The following is a 15,397-nucleotide window of genomic DNA, read 5'->3' on the forward strand; positions in this document are numbered from 1 at the left end:
GGTTAGAGTGGGCGGGCGCTTGATTACGTCACCATTATATAGCCTCTCCCGGGGACCGACAAGCAACCACATTACCCAAGTTTGCTGTGTTTTCACTCCAACTCTAAAAATACAGTGCATCTTATTCACGGTTGCTTATCCTGGTATTTGACTTCTTATTATAGGCTACTGGATTTGAAGGTAAGAGAAAACATTCATTAATCACTTCGCTTATTAAGTTGTTTTTATGTTTAATTGTTGGACACTGAGTCTTTAAATGAAATGATCCCTATTTTCCATGAGAAATTCATCCAATTCATTTCATATTTTCAGTGAATTTTCAAGGGGCACTCATTGGCTCTATGTTCTCCAGAAAACTGCATATTGAAATAATCACTATAAAGTTAAGACCTTTACTGGGATTGTAGCCTTGTCGTTGTCCTCCTGCACTGTTTATGTGTTAGTATGTTGAAATCCCTGAACACACGCAAAGCTGTAACATTCAACTGAATTACTCTGTCATAGCCAATGAGCACAAAGAAGCATAGACTTGATCAAATGTTTCAAATGAGACAGTGCCACAGCTGAATATTACTGACATCTTTTACTGACTTTTACAGATGTGGTTGTGGATTTTAACTGGCCTTAACTTCATCATGAACGTTGATGGTTATGCAAGTGGAGCCATCCCAGCAGTATGTGAATCGATGGTGCCTAACCATAGGACCTTTAAGCCTAAGGAAACGACCCCCCCTTTTAATATTTATTACCAAGGGGGCAATGGAACTTTTATAGGTATAGAGACTATTGGATTTTGTATCACAATCAATGTGCAGTGGTCATGCTCTAATTGCAAAATGTATTAATACCACTGACTTCATTTTCTGTCCCTCCACCTTCGCCCTGTTGCTCTTCAAACCATTCTCCAGTTTCTCTCCAGGGCAACAACTCCAATGCGTTTTTAGGATTTATGTTGGCGGCTCTAGATGATGGAGGCAATCATGTAGGACATTTTATTCCAATTGATTTGAAAGTTACTCGACTCCTGAAATGCGGTGGTTTAGAAGTAAGTAACCCTCCCATTACATTATTGTTCAAGGTAAACTTGTGAGTTCATGAATAGATAAACTGAATATTCATACGTTCTGCATTTATTGTAAATAGACAAATGGGGGTTATGAAATAAATGAATACTGATATCTCTTTATGACCTACAAAAGCAAAGCAGACCATCAGCATTACCATGAACTACTCTAATAGATATTTTTAATCTCTGAAACTGCTGCTGTGGGTAAGGTGTCATACAAAGTCATTAACAGCATGCTTGAGTTTGTATTCCTTTTTCCACGGCATTCACAAGATTCACAATGAGTGATGCATTTGACTGTTTAAGAAATCCGGATGAGATCATTTGTCAGTAAAACAATACTTCAACATGTACAGGACGAAATCAGCAAAAAGACATGCTGCTCTGTCTACAGGGGCCCCCAAAATCAACACAAACACACATTTTCTCACAAGCGCTGTATTTGACGGCAGTTTCAATTCTTGAGGAAGTGATGAGTCATTTACTTCTGTTTTTCTCCTCAGGCCTCAGCTGTCTCTCACACAAACAATCAGGTTAAGAGGTCATTCAGAGTTAAGTGGACAGCGCCGGAAACATGGCAAAGCACAGATATCACTTTCAGGTATTTGTACACAGTGACTATTCTTAAAAAGAAAAGCCTGACTGGTTTGGTCACATTAAAAGCTTAATTATTGTCGTTAGCATCTGTATGTGTGTGTTTTATGTTTCAGAGCAACAGTTATTCAGTCATTTGGAACATTCTGGGTGAATGTGAATTCAACTCTGAAAGCCACAACAACAACAACAACTATTCTTACAGCTACGGAGCCAATCTCTCAAACAAGCACTATTCCTAAAACTACTGAGCCAATCCCTGAAACAACCACTATTCCTAAAACTACTACTGAGCTACTCAGTGCAATTCCTACAACTTTTAAGCCTACAGCAAGTACTACAAGGCCTACTCCGGAGCCATGTCATACTATCAAATGCAAAAAGGTATAATGTAAGATGGGACACACTTTTTTTTACGACTTTGCAGATGTATGTGTATGAATATATAATATGGAACTCTTTTATTTATTGAACTTCTCATTGCCTCTCTTGTTTCTCTTCAGCCAGTCACTGTGCTCATGGTAATCAACAGTCTTTTGGTGGTCATGAAAATGGTATGATTGATATACTTGCGTTGTTGACGCTGTAACCAAATGCATGGTGATGATAAGAGTTATACAACAAGGTTTCTATCTCTCTAACTCTATCCTCTCATCAGGAAATGTCAAATATCATCACAACCACTGTCAGCAACAGCATCTTATCTCGTCGTCTAAACAGGGTAAGGCTTAAGTTAGAGTTGTAGCTCTACTTTTCTGTGAATTCCTCATGCATGGGTAGTCAAATGAGTCTGGTTCTTAACTGGCATATTGTGTGACTAAAAAGTAAGCTTCTGTTTATTGAGATCATTTCAGAAGTGAGACCATTTTGATTTTGCAGATAATAAAACAAGATTAAATAGTTCCTAAAAAAAGGGTTATTTTTAAATTGGTTAGGTGACATTGTGTTTACAGTAGATTTGACCTAGTGAGTGGCGGTCATTTTTGTTGCACCTTTTGTTATATTTTTTCATTTATCACAAGTGCATAAGCATATAACCTTTTTTAGGGACCAGCATACAATCCACAAAAGATAGAAATGGTATGTGTAGCCTCAGCTAGCATCCTCGGTTTAAGTGACTTTTTATTTAAAAATCTGCCAAAAGATAAATACAATCTATTCAGGTTTTTAAAGATAACTGAATTTTCTTTTTCTCTTATTGTAGATGTCGAATATCATTTTCTGTATGCTTTGTGAGGCGGTGGAAATATCCTCAATGGTCTTGTTAATTGTGTGCGAGTCCTTACACGTAAGTAATAATAACTACAGGACAACATTTAGTTATTTCTTGGAAATAAAACTTGGATAGTTCTTGGGTTATTCATTATTTTTTCAACCTTGGGTGTGTGTGTGTGTTTAGGTCAATCTTGTTGCCCTGTTGTCCGTGGTGATCATCATGAATGTCTTGCTGATAGTACTCACCACTCTGCCAATCGGACCGAGTCATGAGCTGTAAGTTTAACTTAGGAATCATTTAACCTTAACATCTCATCACACATCAACACTTTTGCAATCCTGTTTTTTCTTTTTCTTTTGTTCCTTTCAAGAAAGGAGATGAGTATCCCTGCTGCCTTAGTGTGTTCTGTCATCCTCCAGATTTTTACAAGTAAGGAGAATAACTTGATTAACATCCCTACAGTGGTAAATGTTATTTCATTTATAACCGTCTGTGACTTCTTAAAGGTTTTCAGAGCAATATTTATGCATTTTGACAGAAAATACCTGGTCTTATTCTTTGAAAGATTAATGGCCAAACCACAGTTTGTATTGTTTGGTTCATCCTAATACTAAGAAATACTCTGTAACATATAATTTTGTACACCTTTATTTAAAAGGATAAGCTATAACATGTTTGTAAGTAGACTTCATAAGTGCTATTGCACAAAACATCAGACTGAGCCAGGCTGGTTGATTTCTGTTATTTGTTGTTGTTGTTGTTTTTACAGTCTTGACACTAATGCTAAGCTAACCAGTATCTGTCTGAAGCTGCACACTTACCAGACAGATTGTCAGTGGACACATTAGCTGTTTGTTGATCTGTTTAAACATTTCTTATTACACAGTTGCTTTTATCTATGACGGTTATTCGGAGATCGAGGAATTGCTGTACACTTACACAGTATGGATTTTCCTGTCTCTCATTTGGGTTTTGGTATTCACCACTTGGAGAAGTGTCATTCTGCAGGGCAGAAAGAGAGGTAAATGAGTTATTGCACAGTTCTGTCTGAAATTGAGTTCATGCATTAGATCTAGTATGTCATCTTAAGCACTTTTTGTCTCACAGGGAGTTTAAAAAACACAACACAACACAGGCAACAAAAGAAAAAGGTGAGAATTGTCCAAATAATGACAACATAGTATGTTTAGATAACGTCATGACAACTACAATTATAGACAAGATAATACAATGCAACTGCAAGTTTGTCTGTTATTCATCAAAACACCTCTGCATTTCAGAAGACGCTCCATAAAGTGTTTGTAACTGCAGCCTCAGGTATCTTCATCGTTATAGCCAGTGCTTTGGCTATAGCTAGCATTGTCTGGATGTTATGGCACACTGGAAAGTAAGCATTTATGTTGAGATAAGCTGGTTTGTATGTTAATTCCAATTGCTTTTTGAATTGAGGTGGTTTGACATCATTACCAGTATCGTTATTTGCCTCCAAATATGCTTTAAATGCAGTATTTGGTATATACAAGAATACCAGTCAATGCACCAATCTGATACCACAATTTTAAGCACCCCTAAAAAATATCCACTTGTAATTATTATGTGACAATGGCAAACCACAACAAGGCAATTGCAAGCAGAGATTGAAATATTATTCAAAGTACAAAATTTGTGTTTTTTCCCACACTGGTATCAGACAGTATCAGCAGACACTTTAGCCTAGTTATGTTGTTGTTTATAGAAAGGGAAAAATGGTATCTTAACATCTGCACTTTCAAATCAATATATTGTATTTTTTTAATGTTGCGTTTAATTTTTGAGTGTTTTTTTATGAATGTTATTAAGACATGTAAAAAACAGTACAGAGTAATTGCTCATTTAAACGACCTAGTTATTGCTTCAGCTTTAAAAGTGATGTTCTATTAAGGAGTTTGTTCAGGTTGGTTGGATCACATTCAATCAGAACTGAACCTTTCATAGAGAAAGAACTGTAAATATCTGTTGAGGTCACATTTGGTCAAGCGCCATATCTCCTTGCACCCACCAGGCACCAACATGAGGAAATGTTCTTTAGGGAGTAGCTTTGAGGAATGTGCTTCTCTTGTTAAGAACTAGTCTTGTTAAACATATTATAGCTGTAGTACCGCATTCATCAACATGAATATAGAAAAAAATGGATGCCAAAAATGAAGCACTCGACAAAAAATAACATCTTGTGTTTAAGGCCAGAGGTAAGTAGATCAGCAGATTCTAAAGTCATAAAGTCTGTGTCAGTCTACTTATCTCAAGTATGAGCTTCTAGTTGTAAACATAAAACGGGCAATTTAACAGCAACTGTCTATTTCTGTAATACATTAGAACTGCAGTGAGCCTCCATGTTAAATACTCCTCTTTATACAACTTTGACCTGTTTAAATGACTGTTCTGTAACTATCACTGATCAAACATGTTTGGATTGTTGTGTCTCTCAAATCTGACCATATACTGAATAACCTTTTTACGTTAGGGCTTCGAATGGAAAATCTTCACAGTGAACAGTTTTTTATTTTGTTTACAAGGTGTTTTTTTGCTGACGGAGAAATGTCCATTCACAATACACTTATGTAAATGTTTGCTCCTGATTGTATTAATGTCTATATCACATTCGTTGACTATGTGAATGTGTGCTGAAGCTTTATAAATACGTTGGTTATAAAGCTACAGTGTTGTGTTTACTGCATGACAATGATTCTTGCTTTTTATGATTCTTAAGAAGGGAGTGTTGTTAAGTATGTCACCGTTAAGATACTGACTCACTCAATAATAAAATCAATTCCGAGATACAGAGGCATAACTTTGACCCACCTAGCTAGCTTGCTGCAACTTCCTTGTTTTGTAAAACAAAACTTCAGATGTTGCAGCAGATAAACATTAATTTTCCATTTGATGCAGCATGTCAGAAAAGGCACAAGAAACATTTTGACATACTTCAGTTCCAAATACGTTTAGATCAAATATGAAGACAAGGTACATGGACTGTAACAATCACCATATTCTGCTTCCTGATACTTATTGACTTCAGAGTCGAATCTCTCTGCTATCTCTAACCGCTTTATAAATCATTAACTTCCTGCTGTGTTTTAGAGTTACACTTCCTGCTTTTTAAGTTTAAGTTTATATCATTAAAAGGTGGTGAAAATGTTTCTCTCTATAAAGAAAAGTACACATTGAGAGTAAATCACAGCCATGGGTTACACAATCAACTCCTTTAGTTATCAAAAACATCTTTATTGAAAATGTACACGCAAATATACGTGAGCAAAACAAAGTTCATTTGCAGACATTTGAAGATGACATTCAGATTCAAGACATAAGAGGAACGGTAGAATCATAAAAACACTTACCTGTTCTTCAATAGTCTAAATTAGCATGGAACCTTAGGGTGCCCATTTTGCCGGGACACGATGTCAAATCATTCATGAGTGATTTGGTGCTTTTTTTTTTTTTTTTTTTTTTTTAATTCTACCTCCACTCTGCTTGACAATAATGATTAAGGCACATTGTGTGACTCACTGACTAACATTTAGTCAGAACATCTACAAATGTATGTTTCAAATTCAACTCACTTTGTGTCAACCTGGAAGTTTGTGAACTAAAACAGAACATTCCAGTGGTTACTTCAGATGTAAAAAATAAACCTTTGCAATATACAATCTATATACACAACTATCAAAAATATTATATTCCAAGAAACATACAACATATCAGAAGTATGAAGCATATTCAGAAAGAAATACAGCATTTCAAATATTCACCTTCCTAAAAGTTGTACTCTTACATGGTTGTCAAAAAGAAAAATCACAATTTTTTAGTGCAAACCCTTCCAGATGTGTTCACAAGGAAGGGAAACAGATCTCCATGGGAAATATAAATGAAACCAGCAGGGGTCCAGAGATATGTTGATGGACGGGGAATGTGATCTTCAACCCCAAATAGAAAGGGTCCTCAAAAAATAAAGTTTTATTCTGAAGAAGCCCACAGTGTTACCTATGCTATTATTTACCCAGGAATCTGTTTGAGAAGAGACATGTTCAAAAGGCTTTGGAACAAATTGATGAAATTGATTCATGACAGGCAACAAGAAGCAAATAAATCTAACGATACTTAATATGTAACGTGAGGGAAATGTTATTTCCATCCTCATGGAAAGCCTTTAAACAAAGGCAAAGCAAGAAATCAGCAACTGAATGAGTCAAATCTTATCTCTTGAAGAGAAAATTAATAAAGCAAACTTCAGTCATGTTCGGTCAAACTTATATGTGAAATCTAACAGCAAACACAAAGTATGTACACATCACTTCTCTCCAAAGTGCCACCATGGTTCATCAGCATCCTTTCTGCTCTACTACCTTCTCAGACACAACAGGTAAGACGAGATGAGAGATGCGACTCCACAGTCCACTGAATTTGTCATTGTCCATCTCATTGAAGTCAGTTGGGCTGCTGGAGCCGACGAGCCTTTTTTTAACAAAGTCATGCACCATCTCCTCCAAATCCCTCAGGCTCACATCAGCCCCTACCTCATCTTGAGGCAGAAGCACAGTAAACAACAGGAACACCCGTTTGTAGGCAGCATTCTCATGATCGCAGTAGCGGTAAAAAATAAGAGTGGAGCCGGGAGGCAGCTCCTCGAAGCGGTGTATTACCGCAACAGGTTTGTCTCCTTCAAAGGCTGCTAGCAGCTCTTTGTCGATGTCCAGCTTGACCTCATCACTGTCCTGACTGGCTTTGCTGACTCCATCTATGTGGAGGACAGAGGTGTTGAGGGCAGAAGAGTAAGAGGAGGCCAGGCCCTGAGCTAGACAGTGCAGCGACCTCTCAGCCCGGAGCCCAGCAGTCAGGATCAGGCTGACCGGCTCTGTGGGCTGGGCTGATTGGAGGTGCTTCTCCAGGTGGATCTTGATCCTTTTCCACACCTCAGCTTGCTGACTGGGAAATTGAGTCTCAAGGAGAGACAACTGATCTGCAAACATTTCCGGTTTCACAACCCTGGCTGGAGACTCGCCCTCACATGCAGTATTTCTGTGTACCATGTGGCTCTTGTATGCCAGAAAGACAGCAGAACTGAGCAGCACCAGGAGAACCAAACACCAAAAATACCACATGAATCCTAAAATAAAGCAAAGGCAGTGTTGAAATGTAGGTAGATTAATCATGTTTAACAACTATATGAAAATATAAATATAATTGTATATAAAAAAAACCTTGCGCTTACCTCTAGATGACTCACTTTCTTTGATCACAGCAGTTTTCTTCTTCCCTTCTGTCGGACACATTCTAATTAAGAAAGGTACTCCCACATGACATGTTGCTTAGGATTTTGATATTTGGATGAAGCTGATACCTTGTTTTTTGTGCCGTGCAGCATCTTTTTGGTTCGGTAAGTTGTTCACATGTCTTCTCTTTATAAGCGGTTCCTGTGAGGCTGGACAACCGCTAAGATGATGGTTAACTGATGGTAAACCTAAAGATTAGGCAGATCATATTGTTACATATATCTGATCATTTTGAGATGTGAAATCAATTTACAGATCCTAAATGCAACTTTGTTTTATAAATAATTCTGAAAAAAAAAAAAAAAAAGTACACATTACCAGAGCTCCTGGCTTTGGCCTCCATCGTCCTTTGGTACTCAACCATGCTGCTGATCTTAGGAATGGACACATTATGTCTCTGCGCCGGAAGTTTGATCCGCACGGCAGATTTAGCGGGGGCTTCAGGTCCTTTAGACGACGGTTTTACTGAAAACAAACAGGAAAAGATGAGATGATAGTTTTATTTCCCCCCCCCTGACAAAGTATTTCCCATGCAGAATGAAGCAAAAGTGTTTCCAAACCTATCTTTGTTTTTGTCAGGTCTGCATTTTCTATAAGAGCATGACCGGACCGGCAGCGTTCTCCAAGAGCTACCCGAGGGAGTAAATTCACATCTCCAAGTGCGCCTGGAAGATTTAGAGGAAAACACATTGTACACATAATAATACAGGAGTATGTACAATAGATGACATATTAAAACACACTTAGACAGATAACACTAAACTTTCAGTGTTGCTTTTAGTGTTTACATAATTCTCAATTATGTACATTTATAAGTGGCCTATGTTGCATGAAATAAGGAATACGAATATTTCTCTTTTGGGGTATGTATACAAACTTACATATTAATTAAATACTTTAATACAAAATAGTAAGTATATTCATTGATTGCATATCATACATACCATGGTATGATTTTGGTTGAAGAAAGATTTCCTGCCTAACATTCATGTCCTGGTCTTTACTTTTCTTCAGGTCTTCAGCTGACTCCTGGACATCCATCTCAACTTCATCACCCCCACCACCTTCTTCTCCTCCTTCAGTATCCAGACGGCTCTTTTTGCTGGGGGAACCTGTAACAAAACAAAAACACAAATGGTTTGGTCTTACATTTACAGCACTTAAGGACTTTCGTCACTCGTTAAATTTTTTCTTTTTTTTCCAAAATATTTTTATTGAAAAAAATACAAAACGATACTTCCAATCACAGAAATACAATTTACCTTTTTCCTTTTCAACATATATGTATATGTACTCACAGTCACATAAATACATGAAAAAGAAAATAAAAAAGAGAAAATAACCAAAAAACAAAACAAAGCAAAACAAAAATACTCTGATAAGAATGTAGAAGACAATAATTAAATTAAATCACAGAGTAGAGTGTAATAAACAATGCACTCGTTTAATCGAAGCATCTCACCTTCATCCTCAGAGCCATTCTCCACGTCTTTGGACCCATTGACAGCTGGAAGTGGAGCTTGACTTCCTGAAGTCCTCTTGGTCCTCTTGAGGGGGCCTCTGGGGGCCGGTGCTTCAACACACACTGCTGGAAACGTGCAAAACACACATGTATTTATTAACGAACTCAATACAACACAGTAGTGCAGTCTGTAGTCTACACTGGAAAAGATAGCAATCAGGAGTTCCAAACGTAGTGAAAAGAGTTTGTTGTTAAAGTTTAAGGATAGCTTTGAGTGTTCAGCTAGCTATGTTGAGTATGAAGGTTTACCTGGTGGTCGTCTTGTAGATCTCCTTAAGGAGCGACTTTCTGTCATCCTGGAATCCATTTATGATCTGCTACGACTCGAGTGACGCTAAAAACATGAATTAAACAACGCGGATAAACACCGTGCTCGATAACAAAAAAACAGAAACCTGACTTCCCTGTGGTTGTGAGGGGAATCAATTTGTCACAAGGCGACAGCTGGGGTGCGTTCCAATTGTCCCTCCTATCTCCTTTCACTGTCCACTTCACCTTAACCCCGGGGGGGGGAACACTTCATGAGGTTAAGTAAAGATGTTAGGAGAATTCATAAAGGATTTAGGGAACCACTTAGCGACCACATTTCCACTAGGCGACGTCATTAAATGCGACGGGCCGGCGGAGGTTAATGACGTGAGTCCGCCGCGTAGAAACTACAATGTTCCGAAAATGGACTACAAAAAGATAATCTAAAAAACTTTTCCCCTGTGCCTCCTTATGGTGAAATAATCCTAATCACCACAAGGTTGGGATTGAAATAAAAGAAATATAGACTACCAGGCTACGAGTAAGAAAAGTGAAACCATCAGCTTCCTGTCCACTCAGAAATCAAAATAAATATAATTGTATGAAATTAATTGTTACATTTATACACATAATGTTTTATACAAATATACAACTGCACAGCATTCTTAAGTGGATGAAATATGTTGATAAAACATGATCTGTGTCACTTTACGATCATCGTTCATTTCCGTGAGCGGTCGGATGCGCGACTCGCTTTAAATGTGGGGCGGCATGTCTCCTCTCCTTTGGTTAAAGGATGGTCCAGTGCATCCTAAACTAAAGGAGGTTATAAAGGAAGCATTGACCCACCTTTCCTTTTGCTTTTAGAGAATTCGAACGGATCTTATCACGGCCGCCTCTTAAATGCATCCGGGTCATTTCACTCAGTTAGGAACCTTCCTAAGCAAAAAAAAAAAAAAGAAGTCAATTCGAACGCACCCTTGATGTCCAGGAAATGAGGTCCACCACATGTATTTATGTAACAAGAAACAAGAGCACGGATGAAGGTTCCGCCTGAATGTTGGCGAGCTGTCAGTGCGGCGACTCACGTAACTAAAAAGATAAGGAACTGTAATGTTAGTAATAAACAACGGCAATGTGATTAACCGTGCTTTAGGTAAGTTAAATCAACGACTATTTAACACTTTAAATACGTTGATTGAGTTAATGTATTTGTAATTGATTAAAGCCATGTATTATTTTGCTTGTTGGCTAAAGTAGCTAGCAGGATAGCATAACGTTAGCTAACCTTTTACTCCCATTGTTGTACATTACATGCTTTATTCTGAAAGTGCTACTTGAAACTAACACACAGCTAACGACTATCTGCGCACAGTGTTTGGATTTAATGAGCCGAAAACACTGCAAAGAAAGCGACAGAATCCCTTCTTTAAATGATTCAAAGTCAGGATTTATCTGTGTAAACATTGTTTAAACGACAAACAGAATCTAAAGGTAGGGTCCTCTTGTGTCTTGTCTCCAGAATAAAACATGACAGAGCAACCTGCCGACAACAACCCCCAGCAGACAGCAGGTACTGTAATCTCTGTGAGGACACCTCCCTCTAAAAGAGTAGATTTACAGTCCATATAATAAACACACAACAGTCTGTAACACTACTGACACATTCATCACTTCTGTCTTTATGTTGTTTATTTGATTTTAGATGACAGGGAAGAAGAAACACAGTTAATCAATATGGATCAGGGCTCAGCAAGTGATGGATTCAACAAGGAGGAGACTCTGAACCTAAAACAACCAGATGGTAAACCATACAAGGAAGATCAATAGTCATCAATACATTTGTTTACCATCGTATTTCAGCATCCAGTTTACTAATCCAGTTTGTTTTTTTTGTCTCACCTGACTAGATTCAGCTTCGTCGTCTGCATGCACGAACAGCGAGACGAGAAACAAGTCGAGTGAAGTCATGGAGCAGGCTGACGTTGGTCAAAGTGAGTCAATCTTATTATATCACTTTCTTCATAACAGCTTTTCTTTTCCTTTGAATTGTCCTTCATAAACAAACATCATGGTCTTGGAAAAAATCTATAGGGATTTATTCTCAACCAGAGCTTAAGAAATGAGTCATTGAGTTTGACAATAACTAAAAGTGTCTTCTGGTTTTGTCTTTAGACTCTAATCCAGCTGAGGAGAAGATGGCACCTCTCACAGAAGGATCCTTCTCTCTAGATCATGACAACATGCTGACTATGGAGGAGAGCAGCGTCTCAACACAGACTGATGATGAGAGTCATGGCGATTGCAACAGAGAGACACCAAAAAATGAGCAGCCGGCCATTAAAGCAGAGGACATTTCCAGTAAGTGTTTCTATTAAAGTATTTTAAAAATGATTGAGACATCATTATTCATTGTTTTCATATGCTTTATGTTGGGGCCTGACCGATATTGGATTTTTGGGGGCGATATCGATATTGGGGAGAAAAATTAAGACATATCGGCCGATATCTTTCTTAGATCTATTTCGATCTTTAGAGATAGAGAGATATAGATATACACACACATTTACTGTGATGATCCCTCAGTTGTCAAACACTTGTGGAAAATATATGCAGTATATAATGAAGACAACACCTGCATGCTGGTGCTCCATAAGTGGCATGCCATGTGCAACTTTTCGAGCTCGGCACTGCTGTACATTTTTTTCCATGTGGAATAGCTCTTAACAAGTTTAATTTGTTAAAGTTTTAAATAATGTCAAAGTTGTGTACCTGCCCTCTCAAAGGGCACAATGAGGGGTTTTTGTTTCTGTGAAATGAGGGCAGAGCATTGACATTTTCCTACTGTGCTGTTTCCAGCTGTTTTACACGGCTTTGTACTGTATTTTTCGAGTTTGGGAAACAGGTTGCTTCACATTTTGTTCTATTAAATCTTAAAGTAATACTGAACTGTCCTTTTAGTTTTTTTTAGAAGGAAATATGCTTTTTGATGATACACATTTAATGTGGCTAAGTTAAGGCAAGGCTGGAAATGAAACCCTTGATGCACTGGACCTCTTATATCCCTATTTAAATGTAACTCTTTAAATGTACCTCGGGACAGAACTATGCATGAGCTGTTGATGAAGTTAAATCATTGTCATTTGACAGTAAAACCCCACGCTGAGGAAAAGACAGCACATGAAACAGCAGCTCCACAGGGAGACAAAAAGGAAGACCGAGTAGATGGACCCAAAGTCAGAGAAAATGAAGAATCCCTGGACGTTAACAACACAATCACTGAAGCAGAGGAAGGTGAGTCTGGAAATTCAGGATTTCCTTTGACTAATTATTTTTCCATTATCGGTCTGTTTTTTTTTTTTTTAATGCTGAGCGTCTGGGAGTTTCTGTTAAGATGTTTGTTGAATGTAGTTTGTGCTGAACTGCTTTTTATCCCGTTGATCAGATAATAGAAGCAGCCCTGAGAAGGGTTTAGCGCCTGTAGAAAAAGAAAAAGAAGAAGAAGAAGAAGAAGACGAAATAAAGGATCCACAGGAGAACACAACCAACCAGAATATAGAATTGCAGCCCAAAATCTCAGTTAAAGAAGATATTGATGAACAAAGAAATGTCGAAAGCATTGGTCCTTCTTCTCTGGAGACTACTGAACCTGTTCTTGGAGGTAATTCAGTCCCCCCCCCCCCCCTTTTCATTGTTCTTTCAATGCTCCCTTATACAATCATGTTTAATAGTAATGAGACAGTTAAGAGAATAAATGGCTTTTGTGTCCACAGGAAACAGAAGATACCTGATAGTAGTGGGTGTGGTGGTTCTTGCCATCGTGCTGCAATATCTCTTCCATCCGGAGTCTCCACCTCAGAAAAATGATGAGCAGCAAATAGATATCTTCCTCCGGCAGATGGAAAAAGTAAAGTCTCAGTTTCCTAACCAGCGGGCTGAGCTCTGGAAAAGGAGCAGAATCCACCTGCTGAGGCACCTCCAGACCGCCCAGCCCACAGAGCCGGTCAGCCTGATCCTAACAGCAGGCCTCCGAGCTGAGCAGACGCTGCACTGTCTTGCTCAGGGCCTGGCCTCCGCCTTCTCTTCTGCCCTCAACGCCTCCGTCCTCCACATTGATGGAGCCAGCAAAGCCAGCCAGGACAGCGATCAGGTCAAACTGGACATCGACAGACACTTGCAGCGAGCGTTTGAAGGAGACAAACCTGTGGCTGTCATTCACCGCTTCGAGGAGCTGCCTCCTGGCTCCACCCTTATTTTCTACCGCTACTGTGACCACGAGAACGCCGCCTACAAGAAGACTTTTCTGATCTTCACAGTGCTGCTTGGGGAGGAAGAGGAGATCCCTGCAAAAAGTCGTTTGAGTGCTGTGGAGGAGATGGTGGACGACCACCTTCAGAAGAAGTTCCTCTCCGATAGCCTTCCTGTGTCTTACGACAGGATGGACCTGGACAAGTACGGTGGCCTGTGGAGCCGTATTTCTCACCTCATCTTGCCTGTGTCAGCGGAGGACAGGATAGAGCGTGATGGCTGCTGAAGGACATGAACCATCACTCTTTGATTATGTTAACTTGAAGGCAAAGCACTAAACTTTTTTGTCCTTTTGTCAAATTTCTCACTGTGACTTGAGTTAATTCTAAGGCCATTAAAGACCCAAAGGTTTCTAACATGAAGTAAAGTCAAACTTACTGCAAACGAAGGAATCAGGCATAAATAAAACTGGATTATTAGCATTATATTAAGGGATATTTGTATCCATCTCTGTGGACATTTATTATGGGGAAAAAAGGACCTGGGTGTTTCTTCCCTTAAGTACATAATCAAATGTAAATTAAGACAAATTGCGAAATGAGCGATTATCTGGAATTTTGGGGGGATTTACCAGAATGTGTGCACTTTTTAAATGTATTGCTGCAATTTGTGTACATTTTAAAACATATTTAATGTAAAGCTTGATTGTTCTCCTATGGATAATGGTCAAAAAGAAATAAAAGGATTATTATTATCTTGGTATCACAGCACAGGTTTATTAATTTTTTTATGACATGTTCATCTGCAATGTTTAAGCATTGATGGCACCACGTGCCTTTTAAGAACTTCCCACCATCCATGTTTTGTACACACATCCATGTACCTTACTACATACAGCAAGACGTTTAATGTAAATATTTGAATAGATGTAATGTGCCTTAATTTTCAAATAAAGTACTGGCATCCACTTGTTTGTTGTCCTTGTAGTTCACACTGCTGCCGCTAGAGGGAAGCAAAACCACAGCTTAAACGGAGTAGCATCATGTCAGCCTGCCAACATTCAACAGGCAGCTGCTTTGTAAGTTATCTGCAAATGTGCTCCAGAACAACAACCAGCATGTTGAATCTTGTAGATAATTCATGATTAAACTCAATCTATGACTCGTTTTACTTCAGCACGACAACTGTGCCTC

At 38.6% G+C, this 15,397-nt stretch overlaps 3 protein-coding genes across 4 annotated transcripts; 2 read left to right on the forward strand and 1 right to left on the reverse strand.

Moving 5' to 3' along the window:
* Positions 1-51: 51 nt before the first annotated feature.
* LOC109994306 (uncharacterized) lies at positions 52-5,570 on the forward strand. Of its 2 annotated transcripts, none has more exons than XM_020647587.3 (13): positions 52-180; positions 600-774; positions 909-1,045; positions 1,570-1,667; positions 1,777-2,044; positions 2,164-2,214; positions 2,319-2,381; positions 2,865-2,948; positions 3,060-3,151; positions 3,247-3,305; positions 3,763-3,897; positions 3,984-4,027; positions 4,157-5,570. In XM_020647587.3, the coding sequence occupies exons 2-13, from the start codon at positions 600-602 to the stop codon at positions 4,265-4,267; spliced, it is 1,317 nt and encodes a 438-aa protein (XP_020503243.2). In that variant the 5' UTR covers positions 52-180; the 3' UTR covers positions 4,268-5,570. The 2 variants fall into 2 exon arrangements, with proteins under 2 accessions (XP_020503243.2, XP_020503244.2); XM_020647588.3 differs by having other exon boundaries at positions 4,160-5,570.
* A 542-nt stretch (positions 5,571-6,112) lies between these two features.
* Positions 6,113-10,941, reverse strand: LOC109994305 (torsin-1A-interacting protein 2). The gene is made up of 9 exons (XM_020647585.3): positions 10,806-10,941; positions 9,957-10,041; positions 9,648-9,773; positions 9,130-9,297; positions 8,746-8,850; positions 8,504-8,650; positions 8,254-8,373; positions 8,125-8,172; positions 6,113-8,019 (listed from the first exon to the last, which is right to left on the reverse strand). Exons 2-9 carry the CDS (start codon positions 10,012-10,014, stop codon positions 7,235-7,237), a joined length of 1,557 nt encoding a protein of 518 aa, XP_020503241.2. The 5' UTR covers positions 10,015-10,041; positions 10,806-10,941; the 3' UTR covers positions 6,113-7,234.
* A 39-nt stretch (positions 10,942-10,980) lies between these two features.
* On the forward strand, positions 10,981-15,171 carry LOC109994314 (torsin-1A-interacting protein 2). The gene is made up of 8 exons (XM_020647604.3): positions 10,981-11,112; positions 11,479-11,529; positions 11,662-11,760; positions 11,867-11,950; positions 12,132-12,317; positions 13,107-13,250; positions 13,402-13,617; positions 13,730-15,171. The coding sequence occupies exons 2-8, from the start codon at positions 11,487-11,489 to the stop codon at positions 14,488-14,490; spliced, it is 1,533 nt and encodes a 510-aa protein (XP_020503260.2). The 5' UTR covers positions 10,981-11,112; positions 11,479-11,486; the 3' UTR covers positions 14,491-15,171.
* The last annotated feature ends 226 nt before the right edge of the window (positions 15,172-15,397 follow it).

This window comes from Labrus bergylta, chromosome 6, assembly GCF_963930695.1.
Source record: "Labrus bergylta chromosome 6, fLabBer1.1, whole genome shotgun sequence".
NCBI lineage: Eukaryota > Metazoa > Chordata > Actinopteri > Labriformes > Labridae > Labrus > Labrus bergylta.

Excerpts from the sequence above, each read along its gene's own strand:
- LOC109994306 (XM_020647587.3), top strand. The coding sequence starts at position 600 with ATGTGGTTGTGGATTTTAACTGGCCTTAACTTCATCATGAACGTTGAT. Across the intron at positions 1,668-1,776 it reads AGCACAGATATCACTTTCAG|AGCAACAGTTATTCAGTCAT; the intron begins GTATTTGTACAC and ends TTTATGTTTCAG. Across the intron at positions 4,028-4,156 it reads ACAGGCAACAAAAGAAAAAG|AAGACGCTCCATAAAGTGTT; the intron begins GTGAGAATTGTC and ends TCTGCATTTCAG.
- LOC109994314 (XM_020647604.3), top strand. The coding sequence starts at position 11,487 with ATGACAGAGCAACCTGCCGACAACAACCCCCAGCAGACAGCAG. Across the intron at positions 11,761-11,866 it reads GAACCTAAAACAACCAGATG|ATTCAGCTTCGTCGTCTGCA; the intron begins GTAAACCATACA and ends TCACCTGACTAG. Across the intron at positions 12,318-13,106 it reads TAAAGCAGAGGACATTTCCA|TAAAACCCCACGCTGAGGAA; the intron begins GTAAGTGTTTCT and ends GTCATTTGACAG.
- LOC109994305 (XM_020647585.3), bottom strand. The coding sequence starts at position 10,014 with ATGGATTCCAGGATGACAGAAAGTCGCTCCTTAAGGAGATCTACAAGA. Across the intron at positions 8,651-8,745 it reads CCTGACAAAAACAAAGATAG|TAAAACCGTCGTCTAAAGGA; the intron begins GTTTGGAAACAC and ends GTTTGTTTTCAG. Across the intron at positions 8,173-8,253 it reads TGCACGGCACAAAAAACAAG|AAGGGAAGAAGAAAACTGCT; the intron begins GTATCAGCTTCA and ends TGTGTCCGACAG.